This window comes from Cynara cardunculus (genome assembly GCF_001531365.2).
Source record: "Cynara cardunculus var. scolymus isolate 2C chromosome LG 10, CcrdV1, whole genome shotgun sequence".
Taxonomy (NCBI): domain Eukaryota; kingdom Viridiplantae; phylum Streptophyta; class Magnoliopsida; order Asterales; family Asteraceae; genus Cynara; species Cynara cardunculus.
In genome coordinates, this window is record NC_037537.1 from 4,055,784 (window position 1) to 4,082,768 (window position 26,985).

Genomic DNA, 26,985 nt, shown 5'->3' on the forward strand with positions numbered 1-26,985 from the left:
TGACAAAATATCATTCATTGATACACAAGTATATGATCAAATAGCCTTCAAAAAGATTAAAATCACGATAAAATGTCATTGATACAAAGCTTACACCGACCGGGGTCGTAATTTAAATTCACAACCGAACCGATTCTGAAGACCTTGTTCACAACATTTGTGTCCACTCGTGCATTGCATCTTCGGTGTTTTTCATAACTGTAGGCATCCAAACCAGCTTGCACAAATCCCATGGAACCTGAATTAACAGCCAAAAAAACCTACAACGTCCCTGAAAGGGATTGAAGTGATCATATTGATGATGGGTTTTCCTTCCATATACCTTTTCTTTCCTTAGAGACCATGATATGCACAACTCTATATAGTAACACTAATAGGTACAATGAAGTTAACATTACTCTAAATTTACAAATTTCAGCAAAAATTGCACATTTTCTTGCTTTTTTACACACAGGTCGGTTTTGCGACTCAGAGACGAACACTAGATGAAGTTGAGTTTCCTTCAGTATGATCTTGGCTCGCCTGATACAATTTCAGAATGATCGCTTGGAGATAGACATGATTCGCTCTGAATAGTAGCAGAATATTGAGTTTCAAGGCTACTTTGAGTCGGATGGCCGCCTCCCATTGATTTGAATCTCAAATCTTCAAAATAGTGGCTTACTTCTGGTTCGATGTCGCTGATGCATGTTCTGCCTTCCAACATACTCACTACCTCGGACATACTAGGTCTCATTGAAGGAGATCCATTTGTGCACATTAGTGCCACTTTAACCATGATTTCTGCTTCTTCTCTGTTGATTTTCGACTCCAGCCTCTCGTCAAATATCTCCTCGTAGTGTTTATTATTTTGCAGACGACAAGCCTGCAACATATCAATATTGTTTTACAACCAAACCAACCCAGTAAATCCCACAAAGATGTAGGGTCAGGGGGTNGGGGGAGCTTGCAAGATAGAAGTTAGAGCAAGCAGGCTACAGGTGAGAGTGTGGGCAAGAAGCAAAGAGTACAATAAACAGAAAATGCATCTGGGACGTATGGGAGGAAAATACGTTAAACAAACAAGGAAACACAAAGCACAATACTGACAACTACCAATACAGGAAGAAAAGCTAAACGCTAAGACTAGTGTAAGCCAACAAGTCACACAGGTAAATACAACAGTAGAAAAAAAAAGGTAGGAAAAACCAAGACTAGCCACCCCTGTCCCTATCTCGCCCTCTATACACACCCCTAAATCTAACCATAGATCTAAATATGCAAAGTGAAAAAGGTGTTGGTAAGTAAATTTTCAATTGTTCTTAAGCTCTGATGGAGTGGTTTCGGGTGAGGGTTTATAGAGTTCCACGTGTAGTTCTTTTCTTGTGGTTTTGGGTGAGGGTTTATATGGTGTAACAGACCAAATGGTCATGTATAGAGAAAAGTGGATCGACGGTCATGTTGAACCTGTGGATTAATGGCAACCATCACTTGAATGAGTAACCACCTCACTATTAGTGTACCACAGAAAAAATATTCCCTCATATCAATGTTATTGAATTGACTGCTTGCTTTCCAAAGTATTGAGGATTTAGCAGTCTTGCCAAAATTGTCCACACATCACTTGGTTCAACAATGGGTAGATCAATGTTAAACAAGTTTCAACTTGAGGGTCTGTTCTTGGATCTTGCGATGTGTCAACTCTCTCCCAAGGATGTTAAATTTCCTCCAAACGTTTGTGTCAACACATCTAGGATAGATGTTTCGTACAAGAAAGATCAAAACTTTGGCCGCTGGGATGATTCTCGACATTGAGATATAATGCTTGGGAAGGATAATAATGTCAATAGTAAAATTGAGCAACTAGATTGTTTCCACGTGTGCACAGTTGTAAAACCTGATGAGCCACAATGACATTTATTTGCTGTATATCTCCTCATATAATAAATGAATCAATTCAAGAACAGAACGATTGTCAGAAAGAAAGATATATAGTACGAGTGAACCTAGCTAAGGATATGAAATAGTACCCAATCTAGAAGACAAACGCTGTCGTTATTTGGTATGAATCTGTTGTTGTTCTTGCCACTCACGATTTCCAAAGCCACGACTCCAAAGCTGTATACATCTGCCTTATCACTCAGGTGACCCCAAAGTGCATATTCCGGTGCCATGTATCCTCTGCAATTTTCTCAAGATTGAAGAACCATGTCAAGGGTTTCCAAGCAAGAAAAAAAATGGAAGATGTTGCATCCATGTTGAGATTGAAATGCACCATCTTTTTACAAAAAAATACTTGATCTTTTAAAAAAACAATAAGAATTACATTGTTCCGGCCACTCGTGTGCTGACGTGAGTGTTCTCATCCTCATGTAGCCTAGCCAATCCAAAGTCCGATATTTTAGGATTGAGATCTTTATCAAGCAGGACATTAGTAGCTTTGATGTCCCTATGTACAATTTTGAGCCTCGATTCTTCATGAAGAAAAGCTAATCCTCTAGCAATACCAACACAAATCTTAAACCTTGTTGGCCAATCCAACAGTAATCGACTTTGATTCGAATCTGCAATATGTGAAATCTTGTGAATAATAATGAATAAAGCAATAAAACAGAGAACAAGAAATCAGATGAGAGAAAGAAAAAGGTCCTTGCTGATACTTCAGTAGGATGGGCTCTTTAAGAGTGACTTCTTTCAGGGCGACGAAATGCAAGAGAGAAACAGTGAATCACAAACTGGTAAACAATGGTAAACAAACAATTGCTCCCTTTGTTTCAGAGAAACAAACAAAATCATATTCCTGGTACTAGACATGGCAATGGATACACTTACTGGTATCCATGGGTATAGTTGCGAGTACAATGGATACTGAAACAAAGTACCTGGATCTTTTGGGCACAAAATTCTATTACCCAGTACCTATACCCACAGGTATACCTACAATTCTTTTTCTAATAATAAAAATATTAGTCATTTTACTCTGTTATTTAGCGGTATGAAACTAATTCCAGTAGCTCCAGTGATTTTACTATGTTGTTTCTTTGCCATCAATTGACATTGGCCCAAAATTGTTTTTCACACTTATCCTTCTAACATGGCCGATACACTTTTGCATTTCTTCATCCAAGGAACTCAGAGTGATGAAGGGATATTGGTTCCAGTAGTCATCAGAGTTATCTTAAATTCTGAAAGATTGATTCTCAATGCAGTAAGCTATGCTGTTATAGCGGTGAAAATACAAAATTGCAGTCGGGACCGATATTTGAAATAGCAGGTGGTACAGCAGTCCAAAAATAGCGGTTCATATAATATTTCTTAGAACTATATATAATTATATATATAATATGCTACAAAAACATATCATTTGCAAAATAGGAGAAGTGTTCATAAACGAGCTAATCGCAAGCAATAGGTTCAGCGTCTTAGTCAACATCATCTGATACGTTCACTTCTTCGTTTAGGCTACTTTCCCACTCTTCCACATGTCCCCCTTCATCTCCAACGTGAACTTCTACTCTTCTATTTCTTTCTTGCTTTTGCTTATCCTTTTCTTTCATCGATTCAAGAACTCTTTTCTTGATGTCATTAGTCACATTAGGACAACCAACCACATTACCTCCGGTGTGAGTAAGATGTTCTTTCAATCTAGTGATCCCTGCACTTACTTTTTTACCGCATAAAGTACACCATACATTATTCTTTTTGGTTGGATCATCCCGTACCCCCCATTTCCAAGCCATATCACCATTGACGCATTTTGTACCCGTATTTGATGAAGTAGTAGTAGTAGTAGTAGTAGTATTCGGAGTCACAGACGCTCTTGAAGATTGACCCCCTTCTCTACTTTCCATTAGTTCCTTTAGCTAAGCCCTAACAAAGCTAAGTCCTAACAAGTAAGTGACTAACAACAAACCAAACAGACGCTGGAGCAAACAAGAATAATTAAACAAGTTCTAGGTACTAAGTTCAAAGTCAAAACAAGAATAAAAGTTCTCAGAAGTTGGAGATTGGGGCAGAAAAACAGAGGGAGCAGAAGCTGGAGCAGAGGGAGTTTAATTGACCAATCTACTTCGATTTTCTCATCAACCAAGATTAAGAATTCAGACTCATGGTACCTAGAGACAGAAGCTGGATATAGAAGTTGGAAACAGAAGCTAGAAGCTGGAAGTCTGGAACAGAAGCTGAGAGCCTGAGACTCGTGGGTCGTGTTCGTCTAAAGCAGATGAGATCACCGAACAGGGCCCAAAAGAACAGATAGTCTAAAGACTAAAACAGGTTGTCAATAGAGAAACCTAGTTCTTCCAACTTATGTTAATGGATTAAACTTAAGAAAAATAAAGCCCAAAAACAGAAAGACTGGAAATAAAGCCCAACTAACTAAAACAGTGACAAAATAAGACCCAAACCCCCCCCCCCCCAAAAAAAAAAGTAATGTTAATATCGAACGCAATTGACCCTAAATATTGGTCAAAATTGCGGTAAATTGTGCCGATAATTGCGCTACCGCAATTTAAACCGCAATCTGACCACCGTTATTTTGCTAAAGTCAGCTATCCTAGATATCGCCGCAATTAACAGCATAGGCAGTAAGTAATGGATAGAAAAATTAACTTAAATTTTAAAACTGAACTGCGGTAGAAAAAAGAATTCCATTGATAATTATTTAACTTAAAAAACCATCAATTAATTTGAACACTGAACGTTATGGGCAGAGATCGGCAGTAAAAGTTTCTCCATCCATAATCAATTAACTATTTAAGAAATGAAGAGAACAAAATTAGTTATCTGAAATGAACTTGAATGTTGAGGCAGAGGAGAATAATGTTGAGGGAGGTGGAGGAGAAGATAATAGTGGAGGAAAAGAGGGATTGCGGTTTAAATTGCTCACCAAATAAACGTTTATATTTTCTGGTATATATCTACAACAATATCCACGTCAAATTTGAGAAACAAATAGTAAACACCGCAAGTCGATCCTTTCCCATTTTAAAAAAAAAAGAGCTGAGTAAGAAGAGAATTAAACGCTCACCAAATAGAACATTTGCGAGGCTATTATTTTCCAGGTACTCATATACGAGCAATAGTTGATCTCCTTCCATACAGCATCCATGAAGCTTCACGAGATTTGGGTGTTGTAAACAAGATATCATACCAATCTCGTTTAAAAATTCACGATTTCCTTGCCTCGAACGAGAGGAAAGCTGCTTCACAGCAATTATTGTGCCATCACGTAATGTACCCTGCATCACGTAACTTAATTTAGATTTCATACACATGTCATAAACAATAACATGACCTCACACAATCCACCACGTTGTACTAGATTGTTACCTTGAAAACTGGTCCGAAGCCACCTTCTCCTATTTTGCTTGTAGCATTGAAGTTGCATGTAGCAGTTTTTAGTTGTTTAAAGGAAAAAGATGTTGTTTTGAACTCCAGCCCTTCAAAATCTGTTCAAAACAGTAAACAACAGATCATTTACATGAACAAAGATTCACAACTTCATAAAGGGCTTCATCTAATATGTTGCACCTTTCAACACTATACTCCCTCCATTCCTAACAGGGAGTCAATTTTTTCATTTGTAGTTGCAAGTTTCAAAAGATATGTATGTTACTGAGGGAAAATGAATATCATCCATTCCCGACTTGAAAAGAAAAATACTGATAAAAAAAATTCAACTGAGAAAGCTCAAATAGACTAAAAGCTGACAAAGAAAAGAAATTAGGATGCCTCCTATCATCTGGCTGAATTTTCAGGACTGATGACGATGTTGGATTGAGGCTGGAAATAGTAGAAATCCTGAACCTCCGATGGCGACAAGGTTTAATTGGATAGCGAAGAAGTTATGACGAGGTGTGACGAAAGCCTATTTAATTCATGAAGGTAAAGGCAGTGCTCACTTGGCCTGGAACTCCAATGAGATTTGTGGATATCAGCAGCCGCTCCGGTTTTAAAGGTGGCAGCAACTGTTAGTGGAGTATCAGCTAAGGCAACTGTTAGTGGAGTATCAGCTAAGGCAACTGTTAGTGGAGTATCAGCTAAGGCAACTGTTACAGAAGTCAGTTCTGAAATCTTCGTCCAACTGATGATCAACTGAACTGGAAAACTAGTTAAGAAGATATTAGAGCAAAAACCCATCCAACTTTCTATGTGTCAATGTTCAAGAAGCACAATGGTACCCTCCCTACTACTATCAACAGCTACCATCCCCAAGACATGTCATTGAAGCCAGGGAACTAAAGCCTTGATTGAAGAGAATGGTTAAAAAGCATAATTATGCTGCAATAGAGTAGCTAACTATATGGAAAATCAACCGAGTTGGCCACTTGAGAATCTGCAGAGAAAATTGAGCAGCAATTCCCAACTTTTAATCCTGGAGGCCAAGGATTAACTGAAGAAGGGGGTGCTGGTATGACCCAAGAAGTATGCCCAAATGTTTGCAGCATCAGTCCAGGCCAAGGGCCAATTCAATTAAAGTAGGGCAGCTGGTCTGTTATTTTCCTTCTGTTGAGTTGTTATTTAATTAGAAATATGCCCTTAACTTCAGCTGATAGAATCTTGTTGTAGAAAGTGAAATGCAGCTGTTAGTTGAGTGATGTAAGAAGAAAAAGATACAGAAAATGAAATACCAAATTCTCTCTCCCCCATCTGTTCCTTAATATGGTGTTTCCTTTCTTATTCAATGAAATTTTCAACAATGAGAATATTGGTCATTGCTGGTGAATTGCTGGTCTCAGTTGATCAATTTGAGCCGAAATTATTCAGCTTATCGGTGATCCTCTTTTGTTAGCTCAAAATATAATGGACATGCACTTCCTAGGTAGTGAGCAACAGAGGTGTTTGGTTAGAGTTCACAAGTATGTGGCATTCCCATATGATAGCCATATAAGTTTGCCACCTACCAATAAAAGCCAATAACAGAAATAGAAACAAAATATAACAAATAGGGCTATAGAACTTCAGAGATTCTATTGCATATACGCATAAGAAATAAATGAATTCGACCAAGTCATACCTTTATCATTCCTTTTTCTGTCTTCTGAACACCTTTTCCACCATAGGACAGCCGAGATTATGAACAGAAGACACAATCCCACCAGTGCAAAACCAGCATAAGCAATTTTGTTTGTCTTCTTTGTCTTCCCTCCAATTGCACATTTCTTAGAATCTGCCCAGAAGAGTTTGCTAATAAGCATGAGTAAATAGTTCACACAAGAAAGTTAACAGACAAAAGTCTATCATAAATAGCATGATGATGAATCTTCATATATCGTAAATGACATAAAGAAACACGTTTCCAAAATGTTTCATTGAACATCATTTAAATAATACCATAAAATATTGACATATGTAAAATTGTGTAGACTTTTAGAACCAGAACACTAATAAATTTGATGATTTTGAGGCTTTCCATAATTGTTACTGGTAATGCAAGTGTGTTACAAACATGATAAAATCATATTTGTATAAATAGCTGTTATAGCAAGAAATTTATAGTATAACTCTTCCATTCCCTAAACATCTAGGATACTCACATGGGTTAATGGATATAGCTGATATGAGGGGCCCATAACGTCCTCTCTTGGGTAAACGTGTTGTCCCTTTACCAGCCCAGTAAAAGCGTATCTCTAGGGTGTTATTTATGACACTAGCATTGAAGGGTAATACAACCGGCCTTCTTATCCCAACCTCATCTTCAATATTGAAGTCCCTTTTAACACATTGTCCCTGAATTACATAGATCAGCTAGCAATTCTGTAACCAAGTGCAACGTACATAAAAAATAATTATAGTTATCTGATTGTCACCTGGATATAGATATCAAATATCCGCCTGCCAAGATTTAGGTAGGTACTGTCATTAGTATATTGTATTTCAGCAAAGTGCAGATTAACAATGTAATCCCCATTTTCCAAACAATAGCTGATATAAGTAAGAGATAGTGGACAGAGACGGGCTGTTGTGTAAAGAGAAGTTAAGTTCGTTCCCTGCAAAGATTCTACATATCGGTTTGTTTGAATATAGTCATCCAGGAAGTCCCCGGTGCTACTAAGTCCCCAATTATTAGTGCTTCTATGAAAACTTCCTGCACTGCCATCAAATGAGGCATCTCCTTCATAAAGAACTTCAACATTGTTTTCATTTACCCTCAAATTATCTCCGCCACTGTTAACATGTAAGGAACATCCATCTGTCATAAATCATGTAATAGCATTAATATCAACATAGTAACTTATATCGCCATAAGAATCTATGGAGTAAAAAGAAAAGGACATGAACTCCTATCAGCCGTGGTTAAGTGGTAATAAATGTCATTGCACATGCTCGTTAGGTCTTATTTAAGAAGTCTTGAAAAGATAATGCGAGGACCTAGCAGTAATTGCTTTGGGGAAATGAATAGCAGTAAGATATTCGAAGGAGATCTTAATGGTCATGGTGGTAGATATGGAGGTTCTTGAGGTATGATAATAAGAATCAAGGAGAAGAATCTAAAATCATGCACCTTATGCTTCGAAGTTAAAACTTGATTAATAGACCATGATCCGCACTTGGTAATTATTATTGGTAACAGTCAAATATTCTAGCCAGGGGTTCCCATCATTATATTTTCTATTGGATTCAACTTCTTTATAAATCACTGGGTAACATTCTTATACCACTCCTACTGGTTTGGATAAAAAGCTTGTGATCGTCATTTAACCATAGAAGGACCATGTTCTATTTGTTTGTACAGTGTTTCCTCAATTCTGCATTCTCCTTGTTAGCCCCAACTTCATTTCTCCTTGCACCAAGTAAACATCAAACCGATATGAGAATGAGACCCATAAACGCATTAATGAACAACCAAAATGGATAGGTACCAAGCTGTTTTGATAGAGGTTAGTAAAAGAGATTTTTAGGTTCAAGCATATTATTCATAACATGGAACTTGAATTAAAGGTCAGAAATGAGATTTTGATATTGCATTCTAAGTGTTGCAAGGAAGCTTAAACATCTTTTTAATGGTGGGTCGATAAACGGAAAGAGGGACATGCATCTACAACTTGAATAATAGTAAGAGAAATTCAAAGATGTATGCTGAAGTAGAAACCACTTACATTTAGGACATGTGGCATCCCTTGTGCATGGAAGTATATCCTGTCTATTAATGATACAAATGTAAGAGAGATGCACATCAATGTTGCATAAAGAAGAACAAGTCTTCAAATAATCTATGCTACCTTATAAAGCATATTTGCCAGTGTCTTAAACCATGTTGTTAATCGCACTGCTATAGCGGCGGTATTGCGGTTCGCGGTGGTAAAAGAAATTTACGGCCTCAAATCGCGGTGCCGCAAATGTCGGCGCTAACTACCGCTATGCGACCACAATTTCTGGGTGGTATAGCGGTGAAAATACTGCGATTTGCATCTTGAGGATTTTTAGCTTTTTGGGCTTAGTTAAACTTCGGCTTATAATTGTTGGGCTTATTCAACTTTGGGTTTTTTCAGGTTTTTGGGCTTTTTTTTGGGGCTGTAGTTATTTAGTTTAGACCAAATTAGGTTATGAATCGTTGATTTACGTGACCAAACAACGTGTTCCAGATCATAAACCTCGCCAATCGGTGTTCCTCTCGTCCTTTGTTCTGCAATCGATACAATTCTAGTTGCAAACCTACTTTTCCTATTTTGTTTGTGTGAAACTTGCTTGTTTAAGTTAAGGTCTTGATCTTGAAACAATATTTTTAATGAACACATATAATATGCTATGTATTCATACATACATACATATATATACATACAATTCTAATAGTTATATAAACCGCTATTTTTAGACCGCTATACCATCTCGACAACCGCTATTTCAAATCAACCGCGATTTCAAACTTTGACCATTGTAACAACATAGGTTTTAAAAACAAGTTTTTAAGCAACAAGTACTGTCTTTAAATCTCTTAAATACAGCATGTGAAGCTTAAAGTACAACATTTTTAAGCCTACTTTTTGAAAATCTCTTAATTACAACCTGATATGCTTGATATACAATTTATCAATACTACCCTTTAGAATTCCAATTCCCAATACCAACATCCCACGCTCTCATCATACGACGATTCAAATTTCAACCGCTCAAGACACTCTCATCGCTCTTATCAGATGACGATTCAAACTCCTCCAAAAAGATTATTTGACGATTCAAGCTCCTAGTATGATTTTATTGATTCAAGATCGGTTAGGGTTCTATTCAAGGTAATTTCCTTCTTCCTTCTCTCGAGTAAGGTTTTACCTTCGTTTGAATTCGGTTTGGGTTTTTATTTTTCCTTGAATTTAGGTCTTTTATTCGAAATTGGTTTTGGATTTAAATCAAACCATGAACCAGAAACCAACCCACTCTCATCGCTCTTATCAGACGACGATTCAAACCCCTCTAAAAGATTATTCCCCCAAGACGATTCAAGCTCCCGGTATGATTTTATTGATTCAAGATCGGTTAGGGTTTTGTTCAAGATACTTTCCTTCTTCCTTCTCTTGAGTAAGGTTTTACCTTTGTTTGTGTAGAATTTTTTGTTTATTTCACTTGTCTCAAAAGAGGGAGGTACAAAGGCTATATATACACATAGAATATGAGAAGAAAAGGAAATGATTCCTAAGATATTCACAGCAGCAAATTACAAGGAGATATTACCCATAATCTCCAATTCCTATTTTACAATGATATCGAGTATCTTCAAGGATATTGAGTATCTTCAAGGATATTGAGTATCTTAACACTCCCCCTCAAGCTGGAGCATAGATGTTAATCGCGCCCAGCTTGTTACAAATAAAAGAGATTCGCGAACTAGATGCTTTGGTAAAGACATCCGCAAGCTGTCTCCTGTTCGAACAAAGGGAGTTGAGATGATTCCATCTTCTAGCTTTTCATGAGTGAAATGGCAGTAAACCTCGATGTGTTTTGTTCTTTCATGAAACACGGGATTGTTTGCAATGTGGATAGCCGCCTCATTATCATAATATAGGTTAATTGGTTTAGATTGAGCAAACCCAGTTTCACCTAGTAGATGACGCAACCATATCGGCTCGCAAGTGGTTTGGGCCATAGCCCTGTATTTAAATTCAGCACCGGACCGGGAAACGACATTTTGTTTCTTGCTTTTACACAAAACTAGATTCCCTCCAACCAACACACAATAGCTTGTTGTAGACCGCCTAGTAGTACGATCCCCATTATAGTCGGCATATGTGAACCCTTCTATGACATGATGACCGTGATTTTGATAAAGGAAACCAAGAGCAGGAGCACCCTTTAGGTACTTCAGTATATGCCTAACAGCGTCCCAATGTGGAGTTCTCGGAGATGACATAGACTGACTTACTACACTCACTGGAAAAGCGATGTCAGGACGTGTAATCGTCAGGTAGTTTAGCTTTCTCACGATTCTTCTGTACTCTTCTGGATCCTCAAGTAGATCTCCATCGTCCGCTTTCAATTTCATTTTTGGAATCATTGGGACCTCACAAGGTTTTGTTTCAATCATATCAGAGTCATTCAATATATCCAAACAATATTTCCGTTGAGACAAACATATCCCTTTCCGAGTACGAGATACTTCAATTCCCAAGAAGTATTTTAAAGAACCTAGGTCCTTTGTTTGAAACTGAGATGCAAGGAAATCTTTTAGCTTCTTGATCCCAGTAATCACAATGTCATCAATGTATACGATTAGTATAATACATCTGGAAGATGACGAAGTAAAGAACACGAAATGATCATAAGAGCTCCTCCTTAAGCCAAACACAATCACTACGGCATTAAACCGTCCAAACCAAGCATGAGGGGATTGCTTTAAACCATACAATGATTTGCGCAGTTTACAGACTCTACCAGACTCTCCCTGAGCAACAAAACAAACCCAAGTGGTTGCTCCATATAGACTTCCTCATGTAAATCACCATGCAAGAAGGCATTTTTCACATCTAGTTGATGTAGTACCCAGTCGTAAGTAGCGGCTAATGAAACAAACAGGCGAATGGAAGGTACCTTAGCCACATGAGAAAATGTCTCGTGGTAGTCGACCCCATAAGTCTGAGCATATCCTTTGGCTACCAATCGGGCTTTCAGACGAGCAATAAATCCATCTGGATTAACTTTCACAGTGAATACCCATTTACAGCCAATTGCCTTTTTGCCTATACGTAACTCTACCAATTCCCATGTATCATTATGATCGAGAGCATTCATCTCATCAATCATAGCATCCCGCCATCCAAGAAAGCCAAAGCTTCACCAACCGTTTTAGGAACAGATAAAGAATCAAGTCTAGAGATCAAAGAACAAGAACGTGAAGAAAGTTTATCATAGAAAACAACTATAGAAATAGGTTAAGTACATGAGCGCTTACCTTTCCGAAGAGCAATGGGAACATCAAGATCAGGAACTTGTGTATCGGAAGGTGGTGGATCACTCGAAGAAAGAGGATCATCGTTAGGCGGATCTGTAGACGATGATGAAGATGGTGTTGGGTCAAGATCTGATGTAGGTCGTTGCCGCCTATTATATACATGAACTATCGGTGGTTTAGTAGGCTCTTGGGTCTGTGTCAAGTCGGATGGGGTAGTAGACTCAGGAATAGGTATGGTATACACCAATAAATCATCACTATCTCTTGGGTTGCAAGGAGTGCACATAGGAAAGAAGGGTATATTCTCATGGAATGTAACGTCTCGTAATACAATATATCGATTAAGCATGGGGGAAAAACACTTATACCCTTTTTTGAAGTCGAGAGTAACCATCAACAAAACGTAACAAAATACTTCAACCCAAGTTCTAAAGTAACATGACATGGTCACCAAACATCAGAATGGACTAACTCAAATGGGGATGAGGCCCACTTATTGCAGACTCTAGGACTTAAATGAATACGCTGATGCTTGGCAAACTGACAAGACTCGCACTGTAGAGAAGGTAAATAAGAAAACTCAGGACACAACTTCTTCAGATTCTGTAAAGATGGATGACCTAATTGACAATGAACTTCAAGTGGAGACAATGAGCTGGAACAAGTCAATGAGGAAGGTACTTGATGTTCAAATATGTATAGGCCATCAGTCTCCCACCCTCTATCAGTAATCCTCTTCGTCGACAGATCCTATAAGAGACAGAAATCAGGATAGAATGAGACGCAACAATTTAAAGCACGGGTAATTTTGCTGACTGATAATTGAACGAGAAATTAGGTAGGCTCAATACGGAAGATAACGAAACAGGCAGGGTAAGATCGATGGTGCCAGAACCAAGAACACATGTGGTAGACCCGTCAGCAATCGTGACATGTGATGAGGATTTGTGTTTATTGAAATTAGAGAAGATGGTGGGATTACTTGTCATGTGATCTAAAGCACTTGAATCAATGACCCATTTGGAAGCAGAAGAAAATAGGCATGTACTAGAGTAACCGGTCTCAGCAAATGCAACAGTCAGAGCAGTGGAATTCTCAGTCCCTAAAAGTCGAGCATATTCTTCTATGGGTATAGTAACAGTACTATCTGAGGTAAAGGCAACGTGCGCTGATGAACTCCTCGGATGTCTTGGGCCAAAAGCTTCTTACATGTGCGCTTGGTGTGACCAAACTCATGGCAGTAGTAACACTCAACATCATCGGAATCTAGAATAGTAGCCCGTGAGTCAGTTGTTCGGTCACTGTGGCCACCACTAGAGCCACCACGGGGACCCCCACGAAATCCTCCTCGGTAGCCACCACGAAATCCCCCTTGACCAACCAGAGCACTGTTGTGAACAGAAGTTTGAGAAGCCTGAAGATTCTCATTCCTAAGAACACAGGCAAATAATTCTTGAAGAGAAGGAATAGCTAATTCATTCAAAAACTAAGATCTGATACAGTCAAATTTTGGTCGCAAACCGGTCAAGAAACTGATAACAGCCACTTGTTCCCTCTTGATTCTGCATGACTTAATGGAATAAGAGAGTTAAGCTCCTCATACACTTTCTTGAACTCCATGACATACGTATCGAGTGATCAGTCATGTTGTTCTCCATGATGAAAGGACTTACAAACACTATAGATACGAATAGTTTTGCTCCACTCAAAGTAGTTGGAGCCATTAAGCTTGTTGTCGATGAGCTTAACATTTACTGGAAGCATCCCGGGTACACGTAAACTACTGTTACTGTTGAATGTTTTGTCTTCTCCAGTCATCTTCCGATAAATCAAGAACCAGAAGAGAGAACGTAGAACTTAGGACGAAGGATAGCAAACCAGAAAGAGAATGACACACTCACAGAGTGTCAAATAGTTGACTAACAGAGATGAGGATAATCGCACTCACAGGGTGCCAAAGGAACCGACGAGCAGAAAACTTCCGACACAAGGAAACTTGTCGATCAAGAAAAAAAACGATGAACAAAAATTTCTATCTAAGAAAAAAAAACATACCAAAAAATTTCGATCAGCGAAATTAGTGATTGTTACGAAACCGAGCTCTGATACCATGTAGAATTATTTGTTTATTTCACTTGTCTCAAAAGAGGGAGGTACAAAGGCTATATATACACAAAGAACACGAGAAGAAAAGGAAAGGATTCCTAAGATATTCACAGCAGCAAATTACAAGGAGATATTACCCATAATCTTCAATTCCCATTTTACAATGATATCGAGTATCTTCAAGGATATTGAGTATCTTAACAGTTTGAACTCGGTTTGGGTTTTTATTTTTGCTTGAATTTAGGTCTTTTATTGGAAATTGGTTTTGGATCTAAATCAAACCATGAACCAAAAACCAACCTCAAAGTTCTCAATTTTGGTCAAACCGCTCCCACCAAGCGTTCACGAAGTTTATATTGTAATTTTGAATTTCAAATGCGGTTTCCTAGGGTTTCTACGTCTTCTTCTACTCTGCCTCTATCTTATATAGTTTAACAAATACACACTTGATTTCTTTGTTCTTACTGTCGATTTTGATTTTTAACTGTTGGTTGAGTAGGGAGGGATATTGGATGGAAAAGCCAGTCTACATGGCTAGAGAAATCAATGTTGTTATTGCCAAGGATTCGGCTTTTAAAACACTCTGTGATGTTGGTGAGTTTATTTTAAATTTGTTGTGAATCAGGTTGTACTTTGATTTTTTTTCAGGTTCAAAATCCTGAAGAACAGAGATAGATATACGAATACTAAACCCTAAACTCTTGATTCTGTAATACACGATACATTTCTCACCATCTTCATTTTTATGGTATGCAATAGAAACTGTTGAAGCATAATCAATTCTCCTTTCCTTTTTATCCATATATAATCTTCTTCATTTCTATATTATCTTCTTCGTTTCTCCACCTGATCGATCTCTCCTTCTCACATACTCGGTGGGTTTGGATTCTTTGATTTTAACTCGATTCCATTGGTGCTCTATCGCCATGGAAGTATCTTTTAATTCATTAGTAATGTAATCGGATAGATAATTTGGACTTGTTTCTAACCCCAATCTTTTTCGTGTCTTGCATATGGTTATCGCAATGTGCTCATATGTTTTGCACCTCTACTTATGTTTGTGGGTTTACTTCCCCAAATGTGGATTGTCTGATTTTTCGAAAATTGGAGTTGGCACGATTGGTTGGTTCAAAGATGTTCCATTGATAGGTTTATCTGACCACAACACCAAACGTGAAACCCTCAAATGCAGTAACTTCACAATTGTTTTTGTCACTTGATAATTTGGTTGTATATGAAGTGGATGGCATTCATTTGTGAATAAGGGCGTCAAGCTCACGAGTACCTTGCTCTATGTGGAAATCAACAATTGGTTGGGGGGAGGGGGGTTGAATTCAACAATGAATCACTGATACAAGAAATTGAAAGAAAGTGGCACCTCATTCATGGTCCTTTTATAATGGAAATAGAAGTATAATGTATATTTTAGAAATTTAGTTTTAGATTTGTTGTGTTTTAATTCATACTAACTTTTAGGGTTAATCCTAATGAAGGACATTCTTTATACGAAACTCACAGAATCACTCTCAAGGTCAACTAGAAATTTAGTTCTAGATGCTAATTTCATTATTTATTATCAAATAGGAATGTAGTGTTTGTTCGATATTGCGTGTGTGATGCATGAATTGTGTTTCTCTTGTAATCTCAATCGAACTATCGGGTTTTTGTTTTGGTTTTGCTTTAACATTCTTTGCCATGCTATTTGTTTGGGTGTGGGTGTCTCTGAACTTATTATATTTTTATTTTTTGGCAAATTTGAATTTGGAGTTTCTATGGATTGAAACTTCGAACGAGTTACGTGTTCGGGTTATGGGCTTTCATAAGATCTATGTTAGAATTCTAGGTTTAGGTTTCAATTTGTTTAAAGTCGTGAGGTCTTGCTTCAATTTTGCTTGGATATATAATGGGTTTGTGTGTTATTCAAATTTATAACAAATATGCGATTTCTTTGAACCTTTTATTCTTGTGTTAGGGCGGATGGTCGGATTAAAGTGTTGTTTTTGTTGTTCTCTTTATGTAATGCAGGTGATTTCGACATATGGGAGTAGCTATCACTCTGCTGAAAATGTGCATTYAGGGCAATTTGCTTTTCAGGCTGTCAAAGTTGGAGAGCATATGGCTTGCTTTTTTGCCATCTTCACCAACCATCGCTTAAGATCCCTATGGAATTTGATTGAAGATCTGGTGTAGTTATCAAAGCCAAGAAAGGTTCAATAGATGTAAGTCTATTCATCCATCTTTCTTATCATACAATCCAGGTATCTTTTTTATGTTCTCTGCAAAATCCATTTTAATAATTTAAAAGACAAGTTTTATATATAGGGAGGCTCCCAAAGTTTGCTATAAGTTTTAAATACCAACAATAAAAACGTCAAAGAGGGCCACCCAACCTTCAAATAGATGTCATTTATGCCAAAATGACCAAAAATTCCGTGGACTAAAATTGGTTTGGTGGTTAAACATAAACATGTAAACTTTGGTGATTAAAAGTGTAAAATAAAAGAATCTGAAACAAAAAACTGTCCCAGGAATGGGGATTACTCTATCTCAAGGGAAAGGGTTGCAATAAACTGCAGGAGGGAGGGGAGGTGCTGCACAGGGGGGCGGGAGGGGGAGCGATTGGTGTTGTCTGAAGACTTTTGCTTTGTGTAACTTTTGATTACTTGTAGCTTTATTTTCATCTTCATCTGATAAGGTTACTTGGTCTATTGCTCTGCTATAATCACCATTTGTTGATTTTCAGATAATACTATTATGTACCTGTTATTTGAATTATACGTGTAAGATGCAGCTCTTAAATCGTCTGAGTTTTCCAAATTCTATGTTGAGAGTAAGGGTTCAGTGCCTGGACTATATATTTGGTTTTCCAAATTCTAATTCAAAAAGTTTATAGGAATATGTTGGGGTCTTCTTTACGTTTATTTGTTATGATATTTGTCATTTTTTATTAGTAGGTCATAATTGTCGGTGTTTCCTGATTCTGTATGTTTCATGATAGCAAGGATATATAAGTTTGTCAAATTTATGTATGTTTCATGATAGCGAGGATATAAGTTTGTCAATGTAATCTTCAAAATCTTTTTATTGGAAATTTATCCATGTGTTAGGTGTGTATGTGGCACAAATACACTTGTTTCATCCTCACCCTTTTTCCCTCCAAGATAATTGGCACATATTCAAAGCAGAAAGTGAACTTGTAGCTGGTATTATGATATAGTTTTTGCATCTAATCCAGCATGAGATACTGTGCAATGACTTTAAAAGGTCTTATTGAGTATAGCACAACATTTTCAGAGGCGGAGAAAGCTGCAGATGAAGAAACACCAGTTCCAAGCTTTAGTTTTTATAAAGTTCTTATTTTTATCATTGTGGCCTTCTGGGTGAAAATATAAGCAGCCCTTGTGCCTTTTCTTGCTTCTAAGACAAGGTTTTGCATCATTTTATGTTGTATCATTTGGCAAGGGGGTATTATTTATATTTGCAATAAGAATGTTTTCAAGTTGTCACTATTAAATTTGTTTCAAAGTTGTCTCATTTCTTGATTTGTTTATTAGATTTCTAATTATATTTTCATTGTACAATAATTTGCGACAACGATATTAATTTCCTTGCTTCTGTTCAATAAATTTTGACACCAGGGAATTGATTTTTTTCACCCCAGTTCTGTTTTTTTATACATCGTACTCAATTACATTCCGTTGCATTGCACGGGTAGTCTACTAGCATTGTTATGATGCATAAAATTAGAAATAGATTAGTCGCATTCAAATTTTATTGGCCTATACCTAGAGGCATATTAAATTCCCATATTTATATTTTCTGCTGGGTTTCATATAGACGAAAGATCGTGTGAGAATAGGAGTTAAGGTGAGAAGTGTAAGAAGGGATTTGGACCCTTGATCACTTGAATTAGTGTTGATCTAATGGTTCGGATTAAGTCCCAAAATAACCCATGAATTAACTTAGAAGCGAATTTTCAATTGATCTTCGATTAGGATTGATCCAAGGGTGCAGATCCCTTCTTACCCTTCCCACAATAACTATTATTCTTACCAGAAACCAACTCTCTCTCTCTCTCTCTATAAATATATATATATATCCCCTCAGTGATAATGCTCAATGGATTACATTTTCCCTATCTTTGCCACCTGTCATGCCTTCAACATGCGAGCACCAACTCTTATCAATCTAGCCTTCCTGTGACTCCTTAGACACCGAATGATATAACTTGGCGCTCATCATACCTTGTTCTGGACCTCTTCATACTCAAACTTACGTCCATCCTGGTTGTGTCTCAAACAGTCCCATCACAACCCCTTGTTGGCAATGGCTCTGGGCATCATTAACGAGTTGTGATCAAAATGTGTTGATGTTCTTACAGTTCGGTATTAGGATGAGGAGCAATTTGAGAGTATCAAAGTATAGGGGTTTATTCAAGAAATTTGTAGAACATTGAAGACCATTTGCTAGTCTAAAAAGTTCTTTTTGGCAAAAAATTGAATTGTATTTACAAGGATTTGAAATCCAAAATTGAGATTATAAATGCCTTGAAGGTTTGCTAAGAAGGCAAGTTGCCTTTGGCCCTTTGCAAAAATGAGACATACATTTGAGTGGCATGTACACATCGATATCTACTTAAATGTTCAATGTCCAACCCAAGGGGTGCAACGATTAATAAAAGAACCACTCCATTTGTGAAATGTCATTGACTTGACTGAACCCACTAAACGGACTTTTCCACAACAGGACCTAGCACCAAACAAAGCATAGTTAAAACTCATCAAAGCGAGATTAAATCCCAAGTCAAAATGAACAATGACAACAGCATAACCGACATCGAAGGAGAGGTAAGGGGGTATGTGATAATATTTGAGCCGAAAGCTAAATCAATGCAATTTGCATTGGAAGTCTAGACCATGTTTACAAGACTGGATTGGAAGAAACCATAATGGCCGACTGAAGATGGCCATAGAAGAGCAAACATGGGCACACCAGAAAGAAAGTCCATACAAGTGAACCTGTAAGTCGTGGTTTAATAGAATACAGATGCTAAGCCATAGCCTAGACTGAAACGGAACACTGATAGAAAGCCATTGTCTACCAATTTATATTGAGTATCACCATATGAACAGGTTGAGCCAACCAAATGCAAAAGGAAGTGAATTGAACTAAATGTGTGGAATCACTAGCCTAAGAAGCCAAGGTGATCCCGTATACATTTGAACCTGAGAGATTATTCAATCCCTACTCACCATATGGTATCCAACAACCACCAAACAGAATCCCAATAAAAAAGTAAAGAATTGATGTTTTACGCAGGCGATCCTTTTCTGTATACAACTCTTCCTCCTCTTTTCTTTTTCTTTCCATTTCCCTCTGCATGCAATCTTCAACTACCTCTTCTAAATTCTCACTTCCCAGCTGACCATCAACTAGAGTCGGAATAGCTTGAAGAAATTCAGTTTGGACTTCTTCATCACTACTTACATCTTCACTAACGGTATCTTCTATTTCTCCTAACTCTTGTATTAGTTGCCATCATTCATCTTCTTGTTCTCTAATCAATAATTTAATTTTCTTGCCCATAAAACGGTAGTCGAAGTTGTTGAAATTTAATGGGCGACTATTTCCATGAACATACATGTCATTTATGTATTTCACATGTTACTAGTTTGGGATGCTATTGTAACAGGATTGCCCATTGACTTTGCAATCCTTTTCGATGCTTGCTCTATCCAAAGCTCCTAAAGCAATGCATAGGTTGTGGTTCTCTAACCCATTCTTCATGTGAGAGGAGACTTTATCTTGAACATATTCCTTTTATCTCCACATATTCCTTTTACTCCAAGAGGTAAAAGGAATATGTGGAGATAAAAGGAATATGTTCAAGAGGTAAAAGGAATATGTAGACCCTCTACCCAGAGGAGTAGAGAGGTTATTTCCATAAAGAACACTGGCTTGTAATCAGGTATATGCACATGTGTTAATGCTTTTTCACCATCTTGGATTCTTGATATTTGTGTCCAAATTGTCTCCATTACATATTCTCCGACTAAAGTTGCTAATGGTACATGAATCTTTGCAGGATGCATTGATTCACTATAACTCTTCACCTTGATCTTGACAAGTATTTTATCTGTATGCAGAATCACTAGAGATACGAATTATTCAATATCCTTTTTCTAATTCATTGTGTTTTTAGAAGCTTTGGGATGTCTCCAATGATTATAATAAATCCTGAGTGTGATAGGCTCTATGGATCGGATACTTTTCAGGATATCCATAGTCCTCTTTGACCCCCTTCTCAAAAGCATTTATATTGCATGTGAGTCATGTGAGATGGATAAGAATGCTCGTGCATCTTAACTAGCCAGTAGGCCCAAATCTAACTTTCCATTTCACGTTATACACTCCACAACAGAAGGGTGATGTTGAATGCAAGGACATGCATTTGTTAGATGTTGCATACACTGTTGATTCATCATAACATCCTTCCACTGTGGGAGATGATGTTTTCTTGGATGTTACCTTATTAATAGAATGCTTTCTCTGATTTACAAAGGAAGGTTCCTTATCAAATCATATTATGTTGGCACACCAGATTTACTACCACTAAACTTGATCCTCATGGTAAAAGATTTTCTTTGTGAGATATTCGAGATCCCAAGAAGGATATCGATGTTATTCCCCCGCTCAAAAGATGTAGCTAGTTTCACTGACCTCAGGGTTTTCATTTTCCTACTCACCTAATGAAAAGTTATCTCTAGTTCATGCACACAGTGCAATCTGGATATGGAATGGGTTTCTTACTTGATTTCTACTTTGTTTCAATTTTTTAGTGTTTTCTGTTTTCAAAATGATCTCTGCTTTTTTGTGAAGGCCAGAATAATTTATATCTATTCTCCAAAGTGAAGAGCGTCAATCGTTCAGAGATATTACTAGATAGAAATAAAAGAATTAGGGATTCATGTCGAACGTCCCAGCGCATCTACTACGTTCTGTATATCTATAGTTTCTTGGTAATATAACACATTGAATTAACCCAAAATGTATACACTTACAATGTGTTCCCCGTTGAAGAACTCCTAAACAGGTTAAGGTATAGATTCCTGATACAAACACAAAGCTGGATCAGTAATACAAACTTGTAAAACCGTCAAAAGTAGCATACAGAAGGAAAAATATAAGACTAACTGGAGAAACATTCTGACATGTTTGGTTTGCATGTAGGTCGATCAGGCCCTTGCCATGTAAAATTGTTGTAGGATAGGTCACTGAATCAAATAAAAATAAAATGGGTGATTCATTTCCATGTTACCTTATCAGTAGCTAATCTTGCGCACGAAAATAGCTCTGAACCGTATAATAACAAGCACAGACGATGAACAATACTCCATCCATAGAGAAATGATAGACTTGTAACATCAAATGGGTTACTTCTCAATTTCAAAAACCTTGTGGATCTCGTTGCATATTTATCAACAACTTTTTTCTGTTTTAAGGCATTTGGTGTAAGATGATATAAACCATCACTCTCTTTAAGATTTAAATGAAGTGACATCAATTTTGAACTTTGTAAGTCAGTCCACCTTAGAAGTCAAACTATATCTTATCTTCTGTTACAAACGAGTATGCTATAAACATCCACAAAAAAGACATACATTGTAGCTCCTTCTATCAAAAGCGTGTCCGGTATGTCTCCACTTAGCATGTTGCCAGTCAAAAACCTATTCGGACAACATCACATGGTTAACAATTGATATATAAACCAAATGTTAAAAGCATGAAAGAGACTACCGAACCAACTCCACCACAAACATATATACACGCACATGCATAAAAACATACTTACATATATACACACATACATGCATACATACATATATGATATAGATACATTTGCATATACATATATACATGCATATATGAGTGCAAAAAGGTCAAACACATCCTTAAAATTCAAATTGACTTGGTTATACTTACACGAAACGCAAGCTCCTACCGACGATGTTACGAGATATTCCCCCAACTAACTTGTTAAAGCTGACATCCCTATTACAGCATAAAGGATACCAATGAATATTTTTTACTAAAAAGATTAGAAGTAAAGTGGACCATATCATAGTACATACCAACTCATATTTTTAAAACAGATATTCTTCACTAACAAAGCTACTCCACAACAGATAGTATTGCAATTCAATATTAGTAACGGTACACTTAATCAATTGTGAGTCAACACCCACACCTTATATCTTGAGCACTACACAAATTGACATAATCATCACATGTGCTCTTACAGTAATTGAAGATCTCTTTTTTGCCAAATATAAGCAGGTATCTCTCCGGAAATGTTACAGCTTCTCAATACACTGAACTCCAGGGAAAAAAACAGGGTACATCAAACTGTATGGGACCCATAGTACAATACATTGAACGATATGTATAAATCAGAACCATCTACATACACTGTTTGTAAATTGGTAGCACTATCTAACGAAGGGAATCCCTGAGTTGACCCACTTACTTCACAAATCCTCCTGCAGAAAAAATTGCAATGAGTAATAATCACTTTCTCTAACACACGAACAAAAGAATAGAAAGAAAAGGGTCATATCTAGAAGGGACCAAAGTTAATCAAGAGAATATAAGAGCAGTATCTACACTCACAAATCCGTTAAATCCTGAAGAAGAGATATGTTTGAAGGAATTGGTCCCTGCAGCCCAGTCCCAATCATTTCTCTTTAAAAACAAGGATACGACAAAAATTAACAGGAATAAATATGTTGCTTCATGCATATGCAAGTATTTGATTCAGTAAGCATTATGAATGGAAATTGATCTTACAGTTTACTGATTTGTCTCCAATTCTGTATGAAGTTAGGTATGGACCCACTGAAGTTGTTGTCACTTATCCTACTGTAGTATAAGAACAATTTTCTCAGTTAAAGTACACCTTGGAGATAATTGTGAAAACATAAACTACCCCCACCTTTTCAAAAACAAAGAGGTTTAGGTGAAGCAGACAACTTCTTGTCTTCAAAATTGATGTGAATTCTATAATTTCTTTTTCTAGCTTGATAACAGAAACTGCATATGAAAATACACTTGTTTAATTTGCAAAAAGCTCCAAAATAGTTTCTGTTTTGAAATTAGTCCGATTGAACTTGGAAATCGAACTCTAGCTCTTTTTTTGGAAAGGAGGAAGTATGGATTATGTAGCAGTGTAGAAGTGTTTACAAATCTTTCAAATTTCTCAATTCAGCAAAGGATGCAGGCAACGTCCCCGTCAACCGGTTTGAGGACAAGATCCTGAATTTCAGCATCATGAAGCAGAAGAAATTAAAAATAGCTGATTATTCAAAGAACAAAATGAGATAAAATGAGTCTTACAATGCTTGTAGATTAATTAATCTTCCCAGTTCAGAAGGAACAGTCCCAGAAAAGTTGTTTGCTTCAAGGTTCCTGTTTAAAATTCATAGTTACAACACTATAAATAACAATATTAAGCATATATTTGCCTTAATTCACAGCTGAAAAGTAGCTGTAGACCAAAAATATTTAGTTGAATGTTAACAATGAAACAGGAGTTTTCAGTTTTAGAAGTGATCAAAACTAAATAAATTTGGTCTTTACTCCACCGATATATTATGATGTAGTCATCTAAGAGAATTTGACTGTTAGTATCAGAATAAGGCAGAAGCAATACCAAAATAGAAAGAAAAAAAATGGATAGAGAAGACATACAAATATGTCAAAGTTGTAATATTCCCCAGCTCCCCTGGTATTTCCCCAGAAAAACGGTTTCCAAGAAGAGAGCTGCATTAGAAACTGCAGTCAAGGCTATGAAAAGAAAATTTTAAGAGCTTAGGGCCTCTTCAACCTTTGACTGTAAACTCTAAATATACAGTTTAGAGGAATGTATCATTCTACAACTACCTCTAAATACAGAGATACTTATAGAAGATTGAAAAATATCCTCTAAATTTGGAGGAACGCTACTCATTCCTTTTTTTCATTTGTCATTTTTAACCCCTTTGGCTATTAAAGGATTTATTTTTAATTTTATACAGAAATAATTTAATCACATATAAGTTAGTGTGTACAATTTCATTTAGTGTGGAAAAGTTTGTAGTTGAAATTTTTAGAGAATGAAAGTTGGAGTTGAACCAAATTTTGAGGAAGAATATTCTTCAAAATATGTTATTTTTCCTTTAAATTTAGAATTAGAGTGATAGAGATGCCCTTAGGTTACTCAAAAAAGATGTATAAATAAAAATGTTCACATTGACTGCAACGGTATTGAACCCAATTCAGACGGTATCGTGCCACCAAGGTAATTGAACGCAAAATCACTGCAAGGGACTCACAATGGATTAGTTTCACTACATTTCAGCTCACATCAGCAGAGCACTGTGTGTAAAAGAGCACTTACATAGTATGAAGGTGAGGAAGCTTTACGAGGTCGGGTGGAAGGACACCACCAAGACTATAATACTTATGAGTGCTGCATTGAAGGAAATGTCCGATAGATCTTTTGAGAAGCAGAAAGGCGAAACAAGTAGAGGTGGTTGTGGATATAGTCTTATACTATCACTGAACATCTCAAAGGAAAGCATTGTCTTTTAATTATGTCGCACAGTCACAAGAGAAGAAACCTTCATCTCATACTAAAGAAGTTTCTATGTCAATCCAAATTTTATTAGCCAATTCATCTTCTGATGAAACTTTTTACTCCTTTGTTCCAAGAAAAATATATACACTTAAAGTTCTGAAATTAAATAGATTGCTTTCAAATCAATATAAATGTGAAATTTGTATTAAAAAGTTAAGTACAAAATCCCAATAATTCTAAAGATTGGGTATCAATTGCTTAAGTGACAATTAGCCACATTTGACCTTATTAGCCAGAGGGCACATCCTTGACATGGGGGTAAAACATCAACTTGGATATTCCCCATTCGTTTATGAAAATGTTGTTCTAAGAGTTATATATAAAGTAGAAACAGCCTTGCATTCTATATATCACATCAAGCTGCCTAATAGAATGCCAATTAGAAAGAGTTTAAACTGTTTATAGATTCTAAGACTACGATAGAAGATTGTTCATGTAACAAGCCAAAAGAATATGGGTACATATAGGATAACAATTACAAGATTATTGAATGCAAGAGAAAACAAGACCAGAACATTACATGCTTACAACATGACAGTTGCTGGAGTTGCCATTGTTACAGTTAATGTCACATTCGACCCTGGCATCAGCTTCGGGGTGGGGCTTTTGCACTTCAGAGATCACTTCAAGTTGACAAGATTTACCATTCAACCTCCAATTTGTTGTACCCATTAACTCCATAATTTCTTGAAGAGCTTCGACTGAACAAGAGTAATGCATAAACTAGGTCATTTTGTAGAGCATAAAGAATGTTAGCTATAGTCATAGCAATTGCATTCGAAACTCATTTGAAAGAGGAGAACTACAACAATGCAATGCCAACAACCTATAGTCCTATACTGCTATTGCAGAAAACCATAATTCTAAAATAGTGTTCGATATTCCAAATAATGCTTCTACTAGACAAAATGGTGGGTTGATCACAAGACCTTACAACAAGGTAAAAAGTTCCTTGTCAGCTTCCATTTAAAAAATAATGACAATTGGTGGTGCGATTATTGGATCTTATATACTGGAGAATAAATTCAATGTAACCTGTATGGAACTTTTTACTCTTTAGCATTCATAGGTTGTAATGCTTCAAGCTTAAAGTCCACTACTCAAAAGCTTATAGGGGTTGCACATTTCATTCATACAACCTATGTGGCATCGAGTATTGCAAACTTCCCCACTTAAACTCCTAATATCCTTCTCACACTTGAGTATATGAGTCCAACGCATTGCATCTCAAAGTGCTATACCTTTTATGCCATATGTAATGCCCCGAGCTGGAAGTAACAAATCAACCTGATGAACCACCAAACAGCTAAAGCTGTAGTGAGAATTTATCAGCAACTAGCTACCAAAGTCAAAATCCAAACTCACAACCATGTGGGACTGATAAAATTTTACATAGATCAAGTTCAATTGACATCGTAGGGTTTTAGGTCAAAATCAAACCACTCATTTTCGGGGCAATCAGCTTGGAATTGAAACTACTTTGTTCCTTCTCACACCCTTCCCCACTATCACAAACAATGCCCCTTTGAACATTGAAGCTACTTAGCCAAATATACATACATACAGACTAAATTATCATCATAAGAACAACCAATTGATTTCGGTGCTGATTTACCTTCTTCCTCTGGAACCACAGAGTCTGAAACTCTTACGAGTATGATCAAGTTGAGTGCTAGAAACAACACATACCCTACTTTGCTCATCATCTTCTCAAGTGGCATTGTGTGTAGGGGTATGTGAATTATGAAAGACAACCGTAGGAGTCTAGTTCATGAAAGATAAAGAAGAAAACTAAGAGGAATTGCTAATCCAGAATACGACTGGATTCCCTGACCTCATGCGT

The 26,985-nt window shown here is 36.9% G+C and overlaps 1 protein-coding gene across 4 annotated transcripts; it reads right to left on the reverse strand.

The window, feature by feature from the left end:
* Nucleotides 1-26,985, reverse strand: LOC112519094 (probable LRR receptor-like serine/threonine-protein kinase RFK1). Of its 4 annotated transcripts, XM_025127068.1 has the most exons (24): nt 26,758-26,985; nt 25,663-25,843; nt 24,903-24,974; nt 24,754-24,822; nt 24,215-24,286; nt 23,861-23,932; nt 23,708-23,779; nt 23,315-23,386; nt 23,138-23,209; nt 22,936-23,007; nt 22,768-22,839; nt 22,451-22,519; nt 22,129-22,194; nt 21,679-21,741; nt 21,529-21,576; nt 9,081-9,124; nt 7,791-8,173; nt 7,518-7,710; nt 6,998-7,150; nt 5,311-5,429; nt 5,009-5,219; nt 2,306-2,543; nt 2,010-2,160; nt 1-865 (listed from the first exon to the last, which is right to left on the reverse strand). In XM_025127068.1, exons 1-24 carry the CDS (start codon nt 26,861-26,863, stop codon nt 503-505), a joined length of 3,033 nt encoding a protein of 1,010 aa, XP_024982836.1. In that variant the 5' UTR covers nt 26,864-26,985; the 3' UTR covers nt 1-502. The 4 variants fall into 4 exon arrangements, with proteins under 4 accessions (XP_024982836.1, XP_024982837.1, XP_024982839.1 ...); XM_025127069.1 differs by lacking the exons at nt 24,754-24,822; nt 24,903-24,974; XM_025127071.1 differs by lacking the exons at nt 7,518-7,710; nt 7,791-8,173.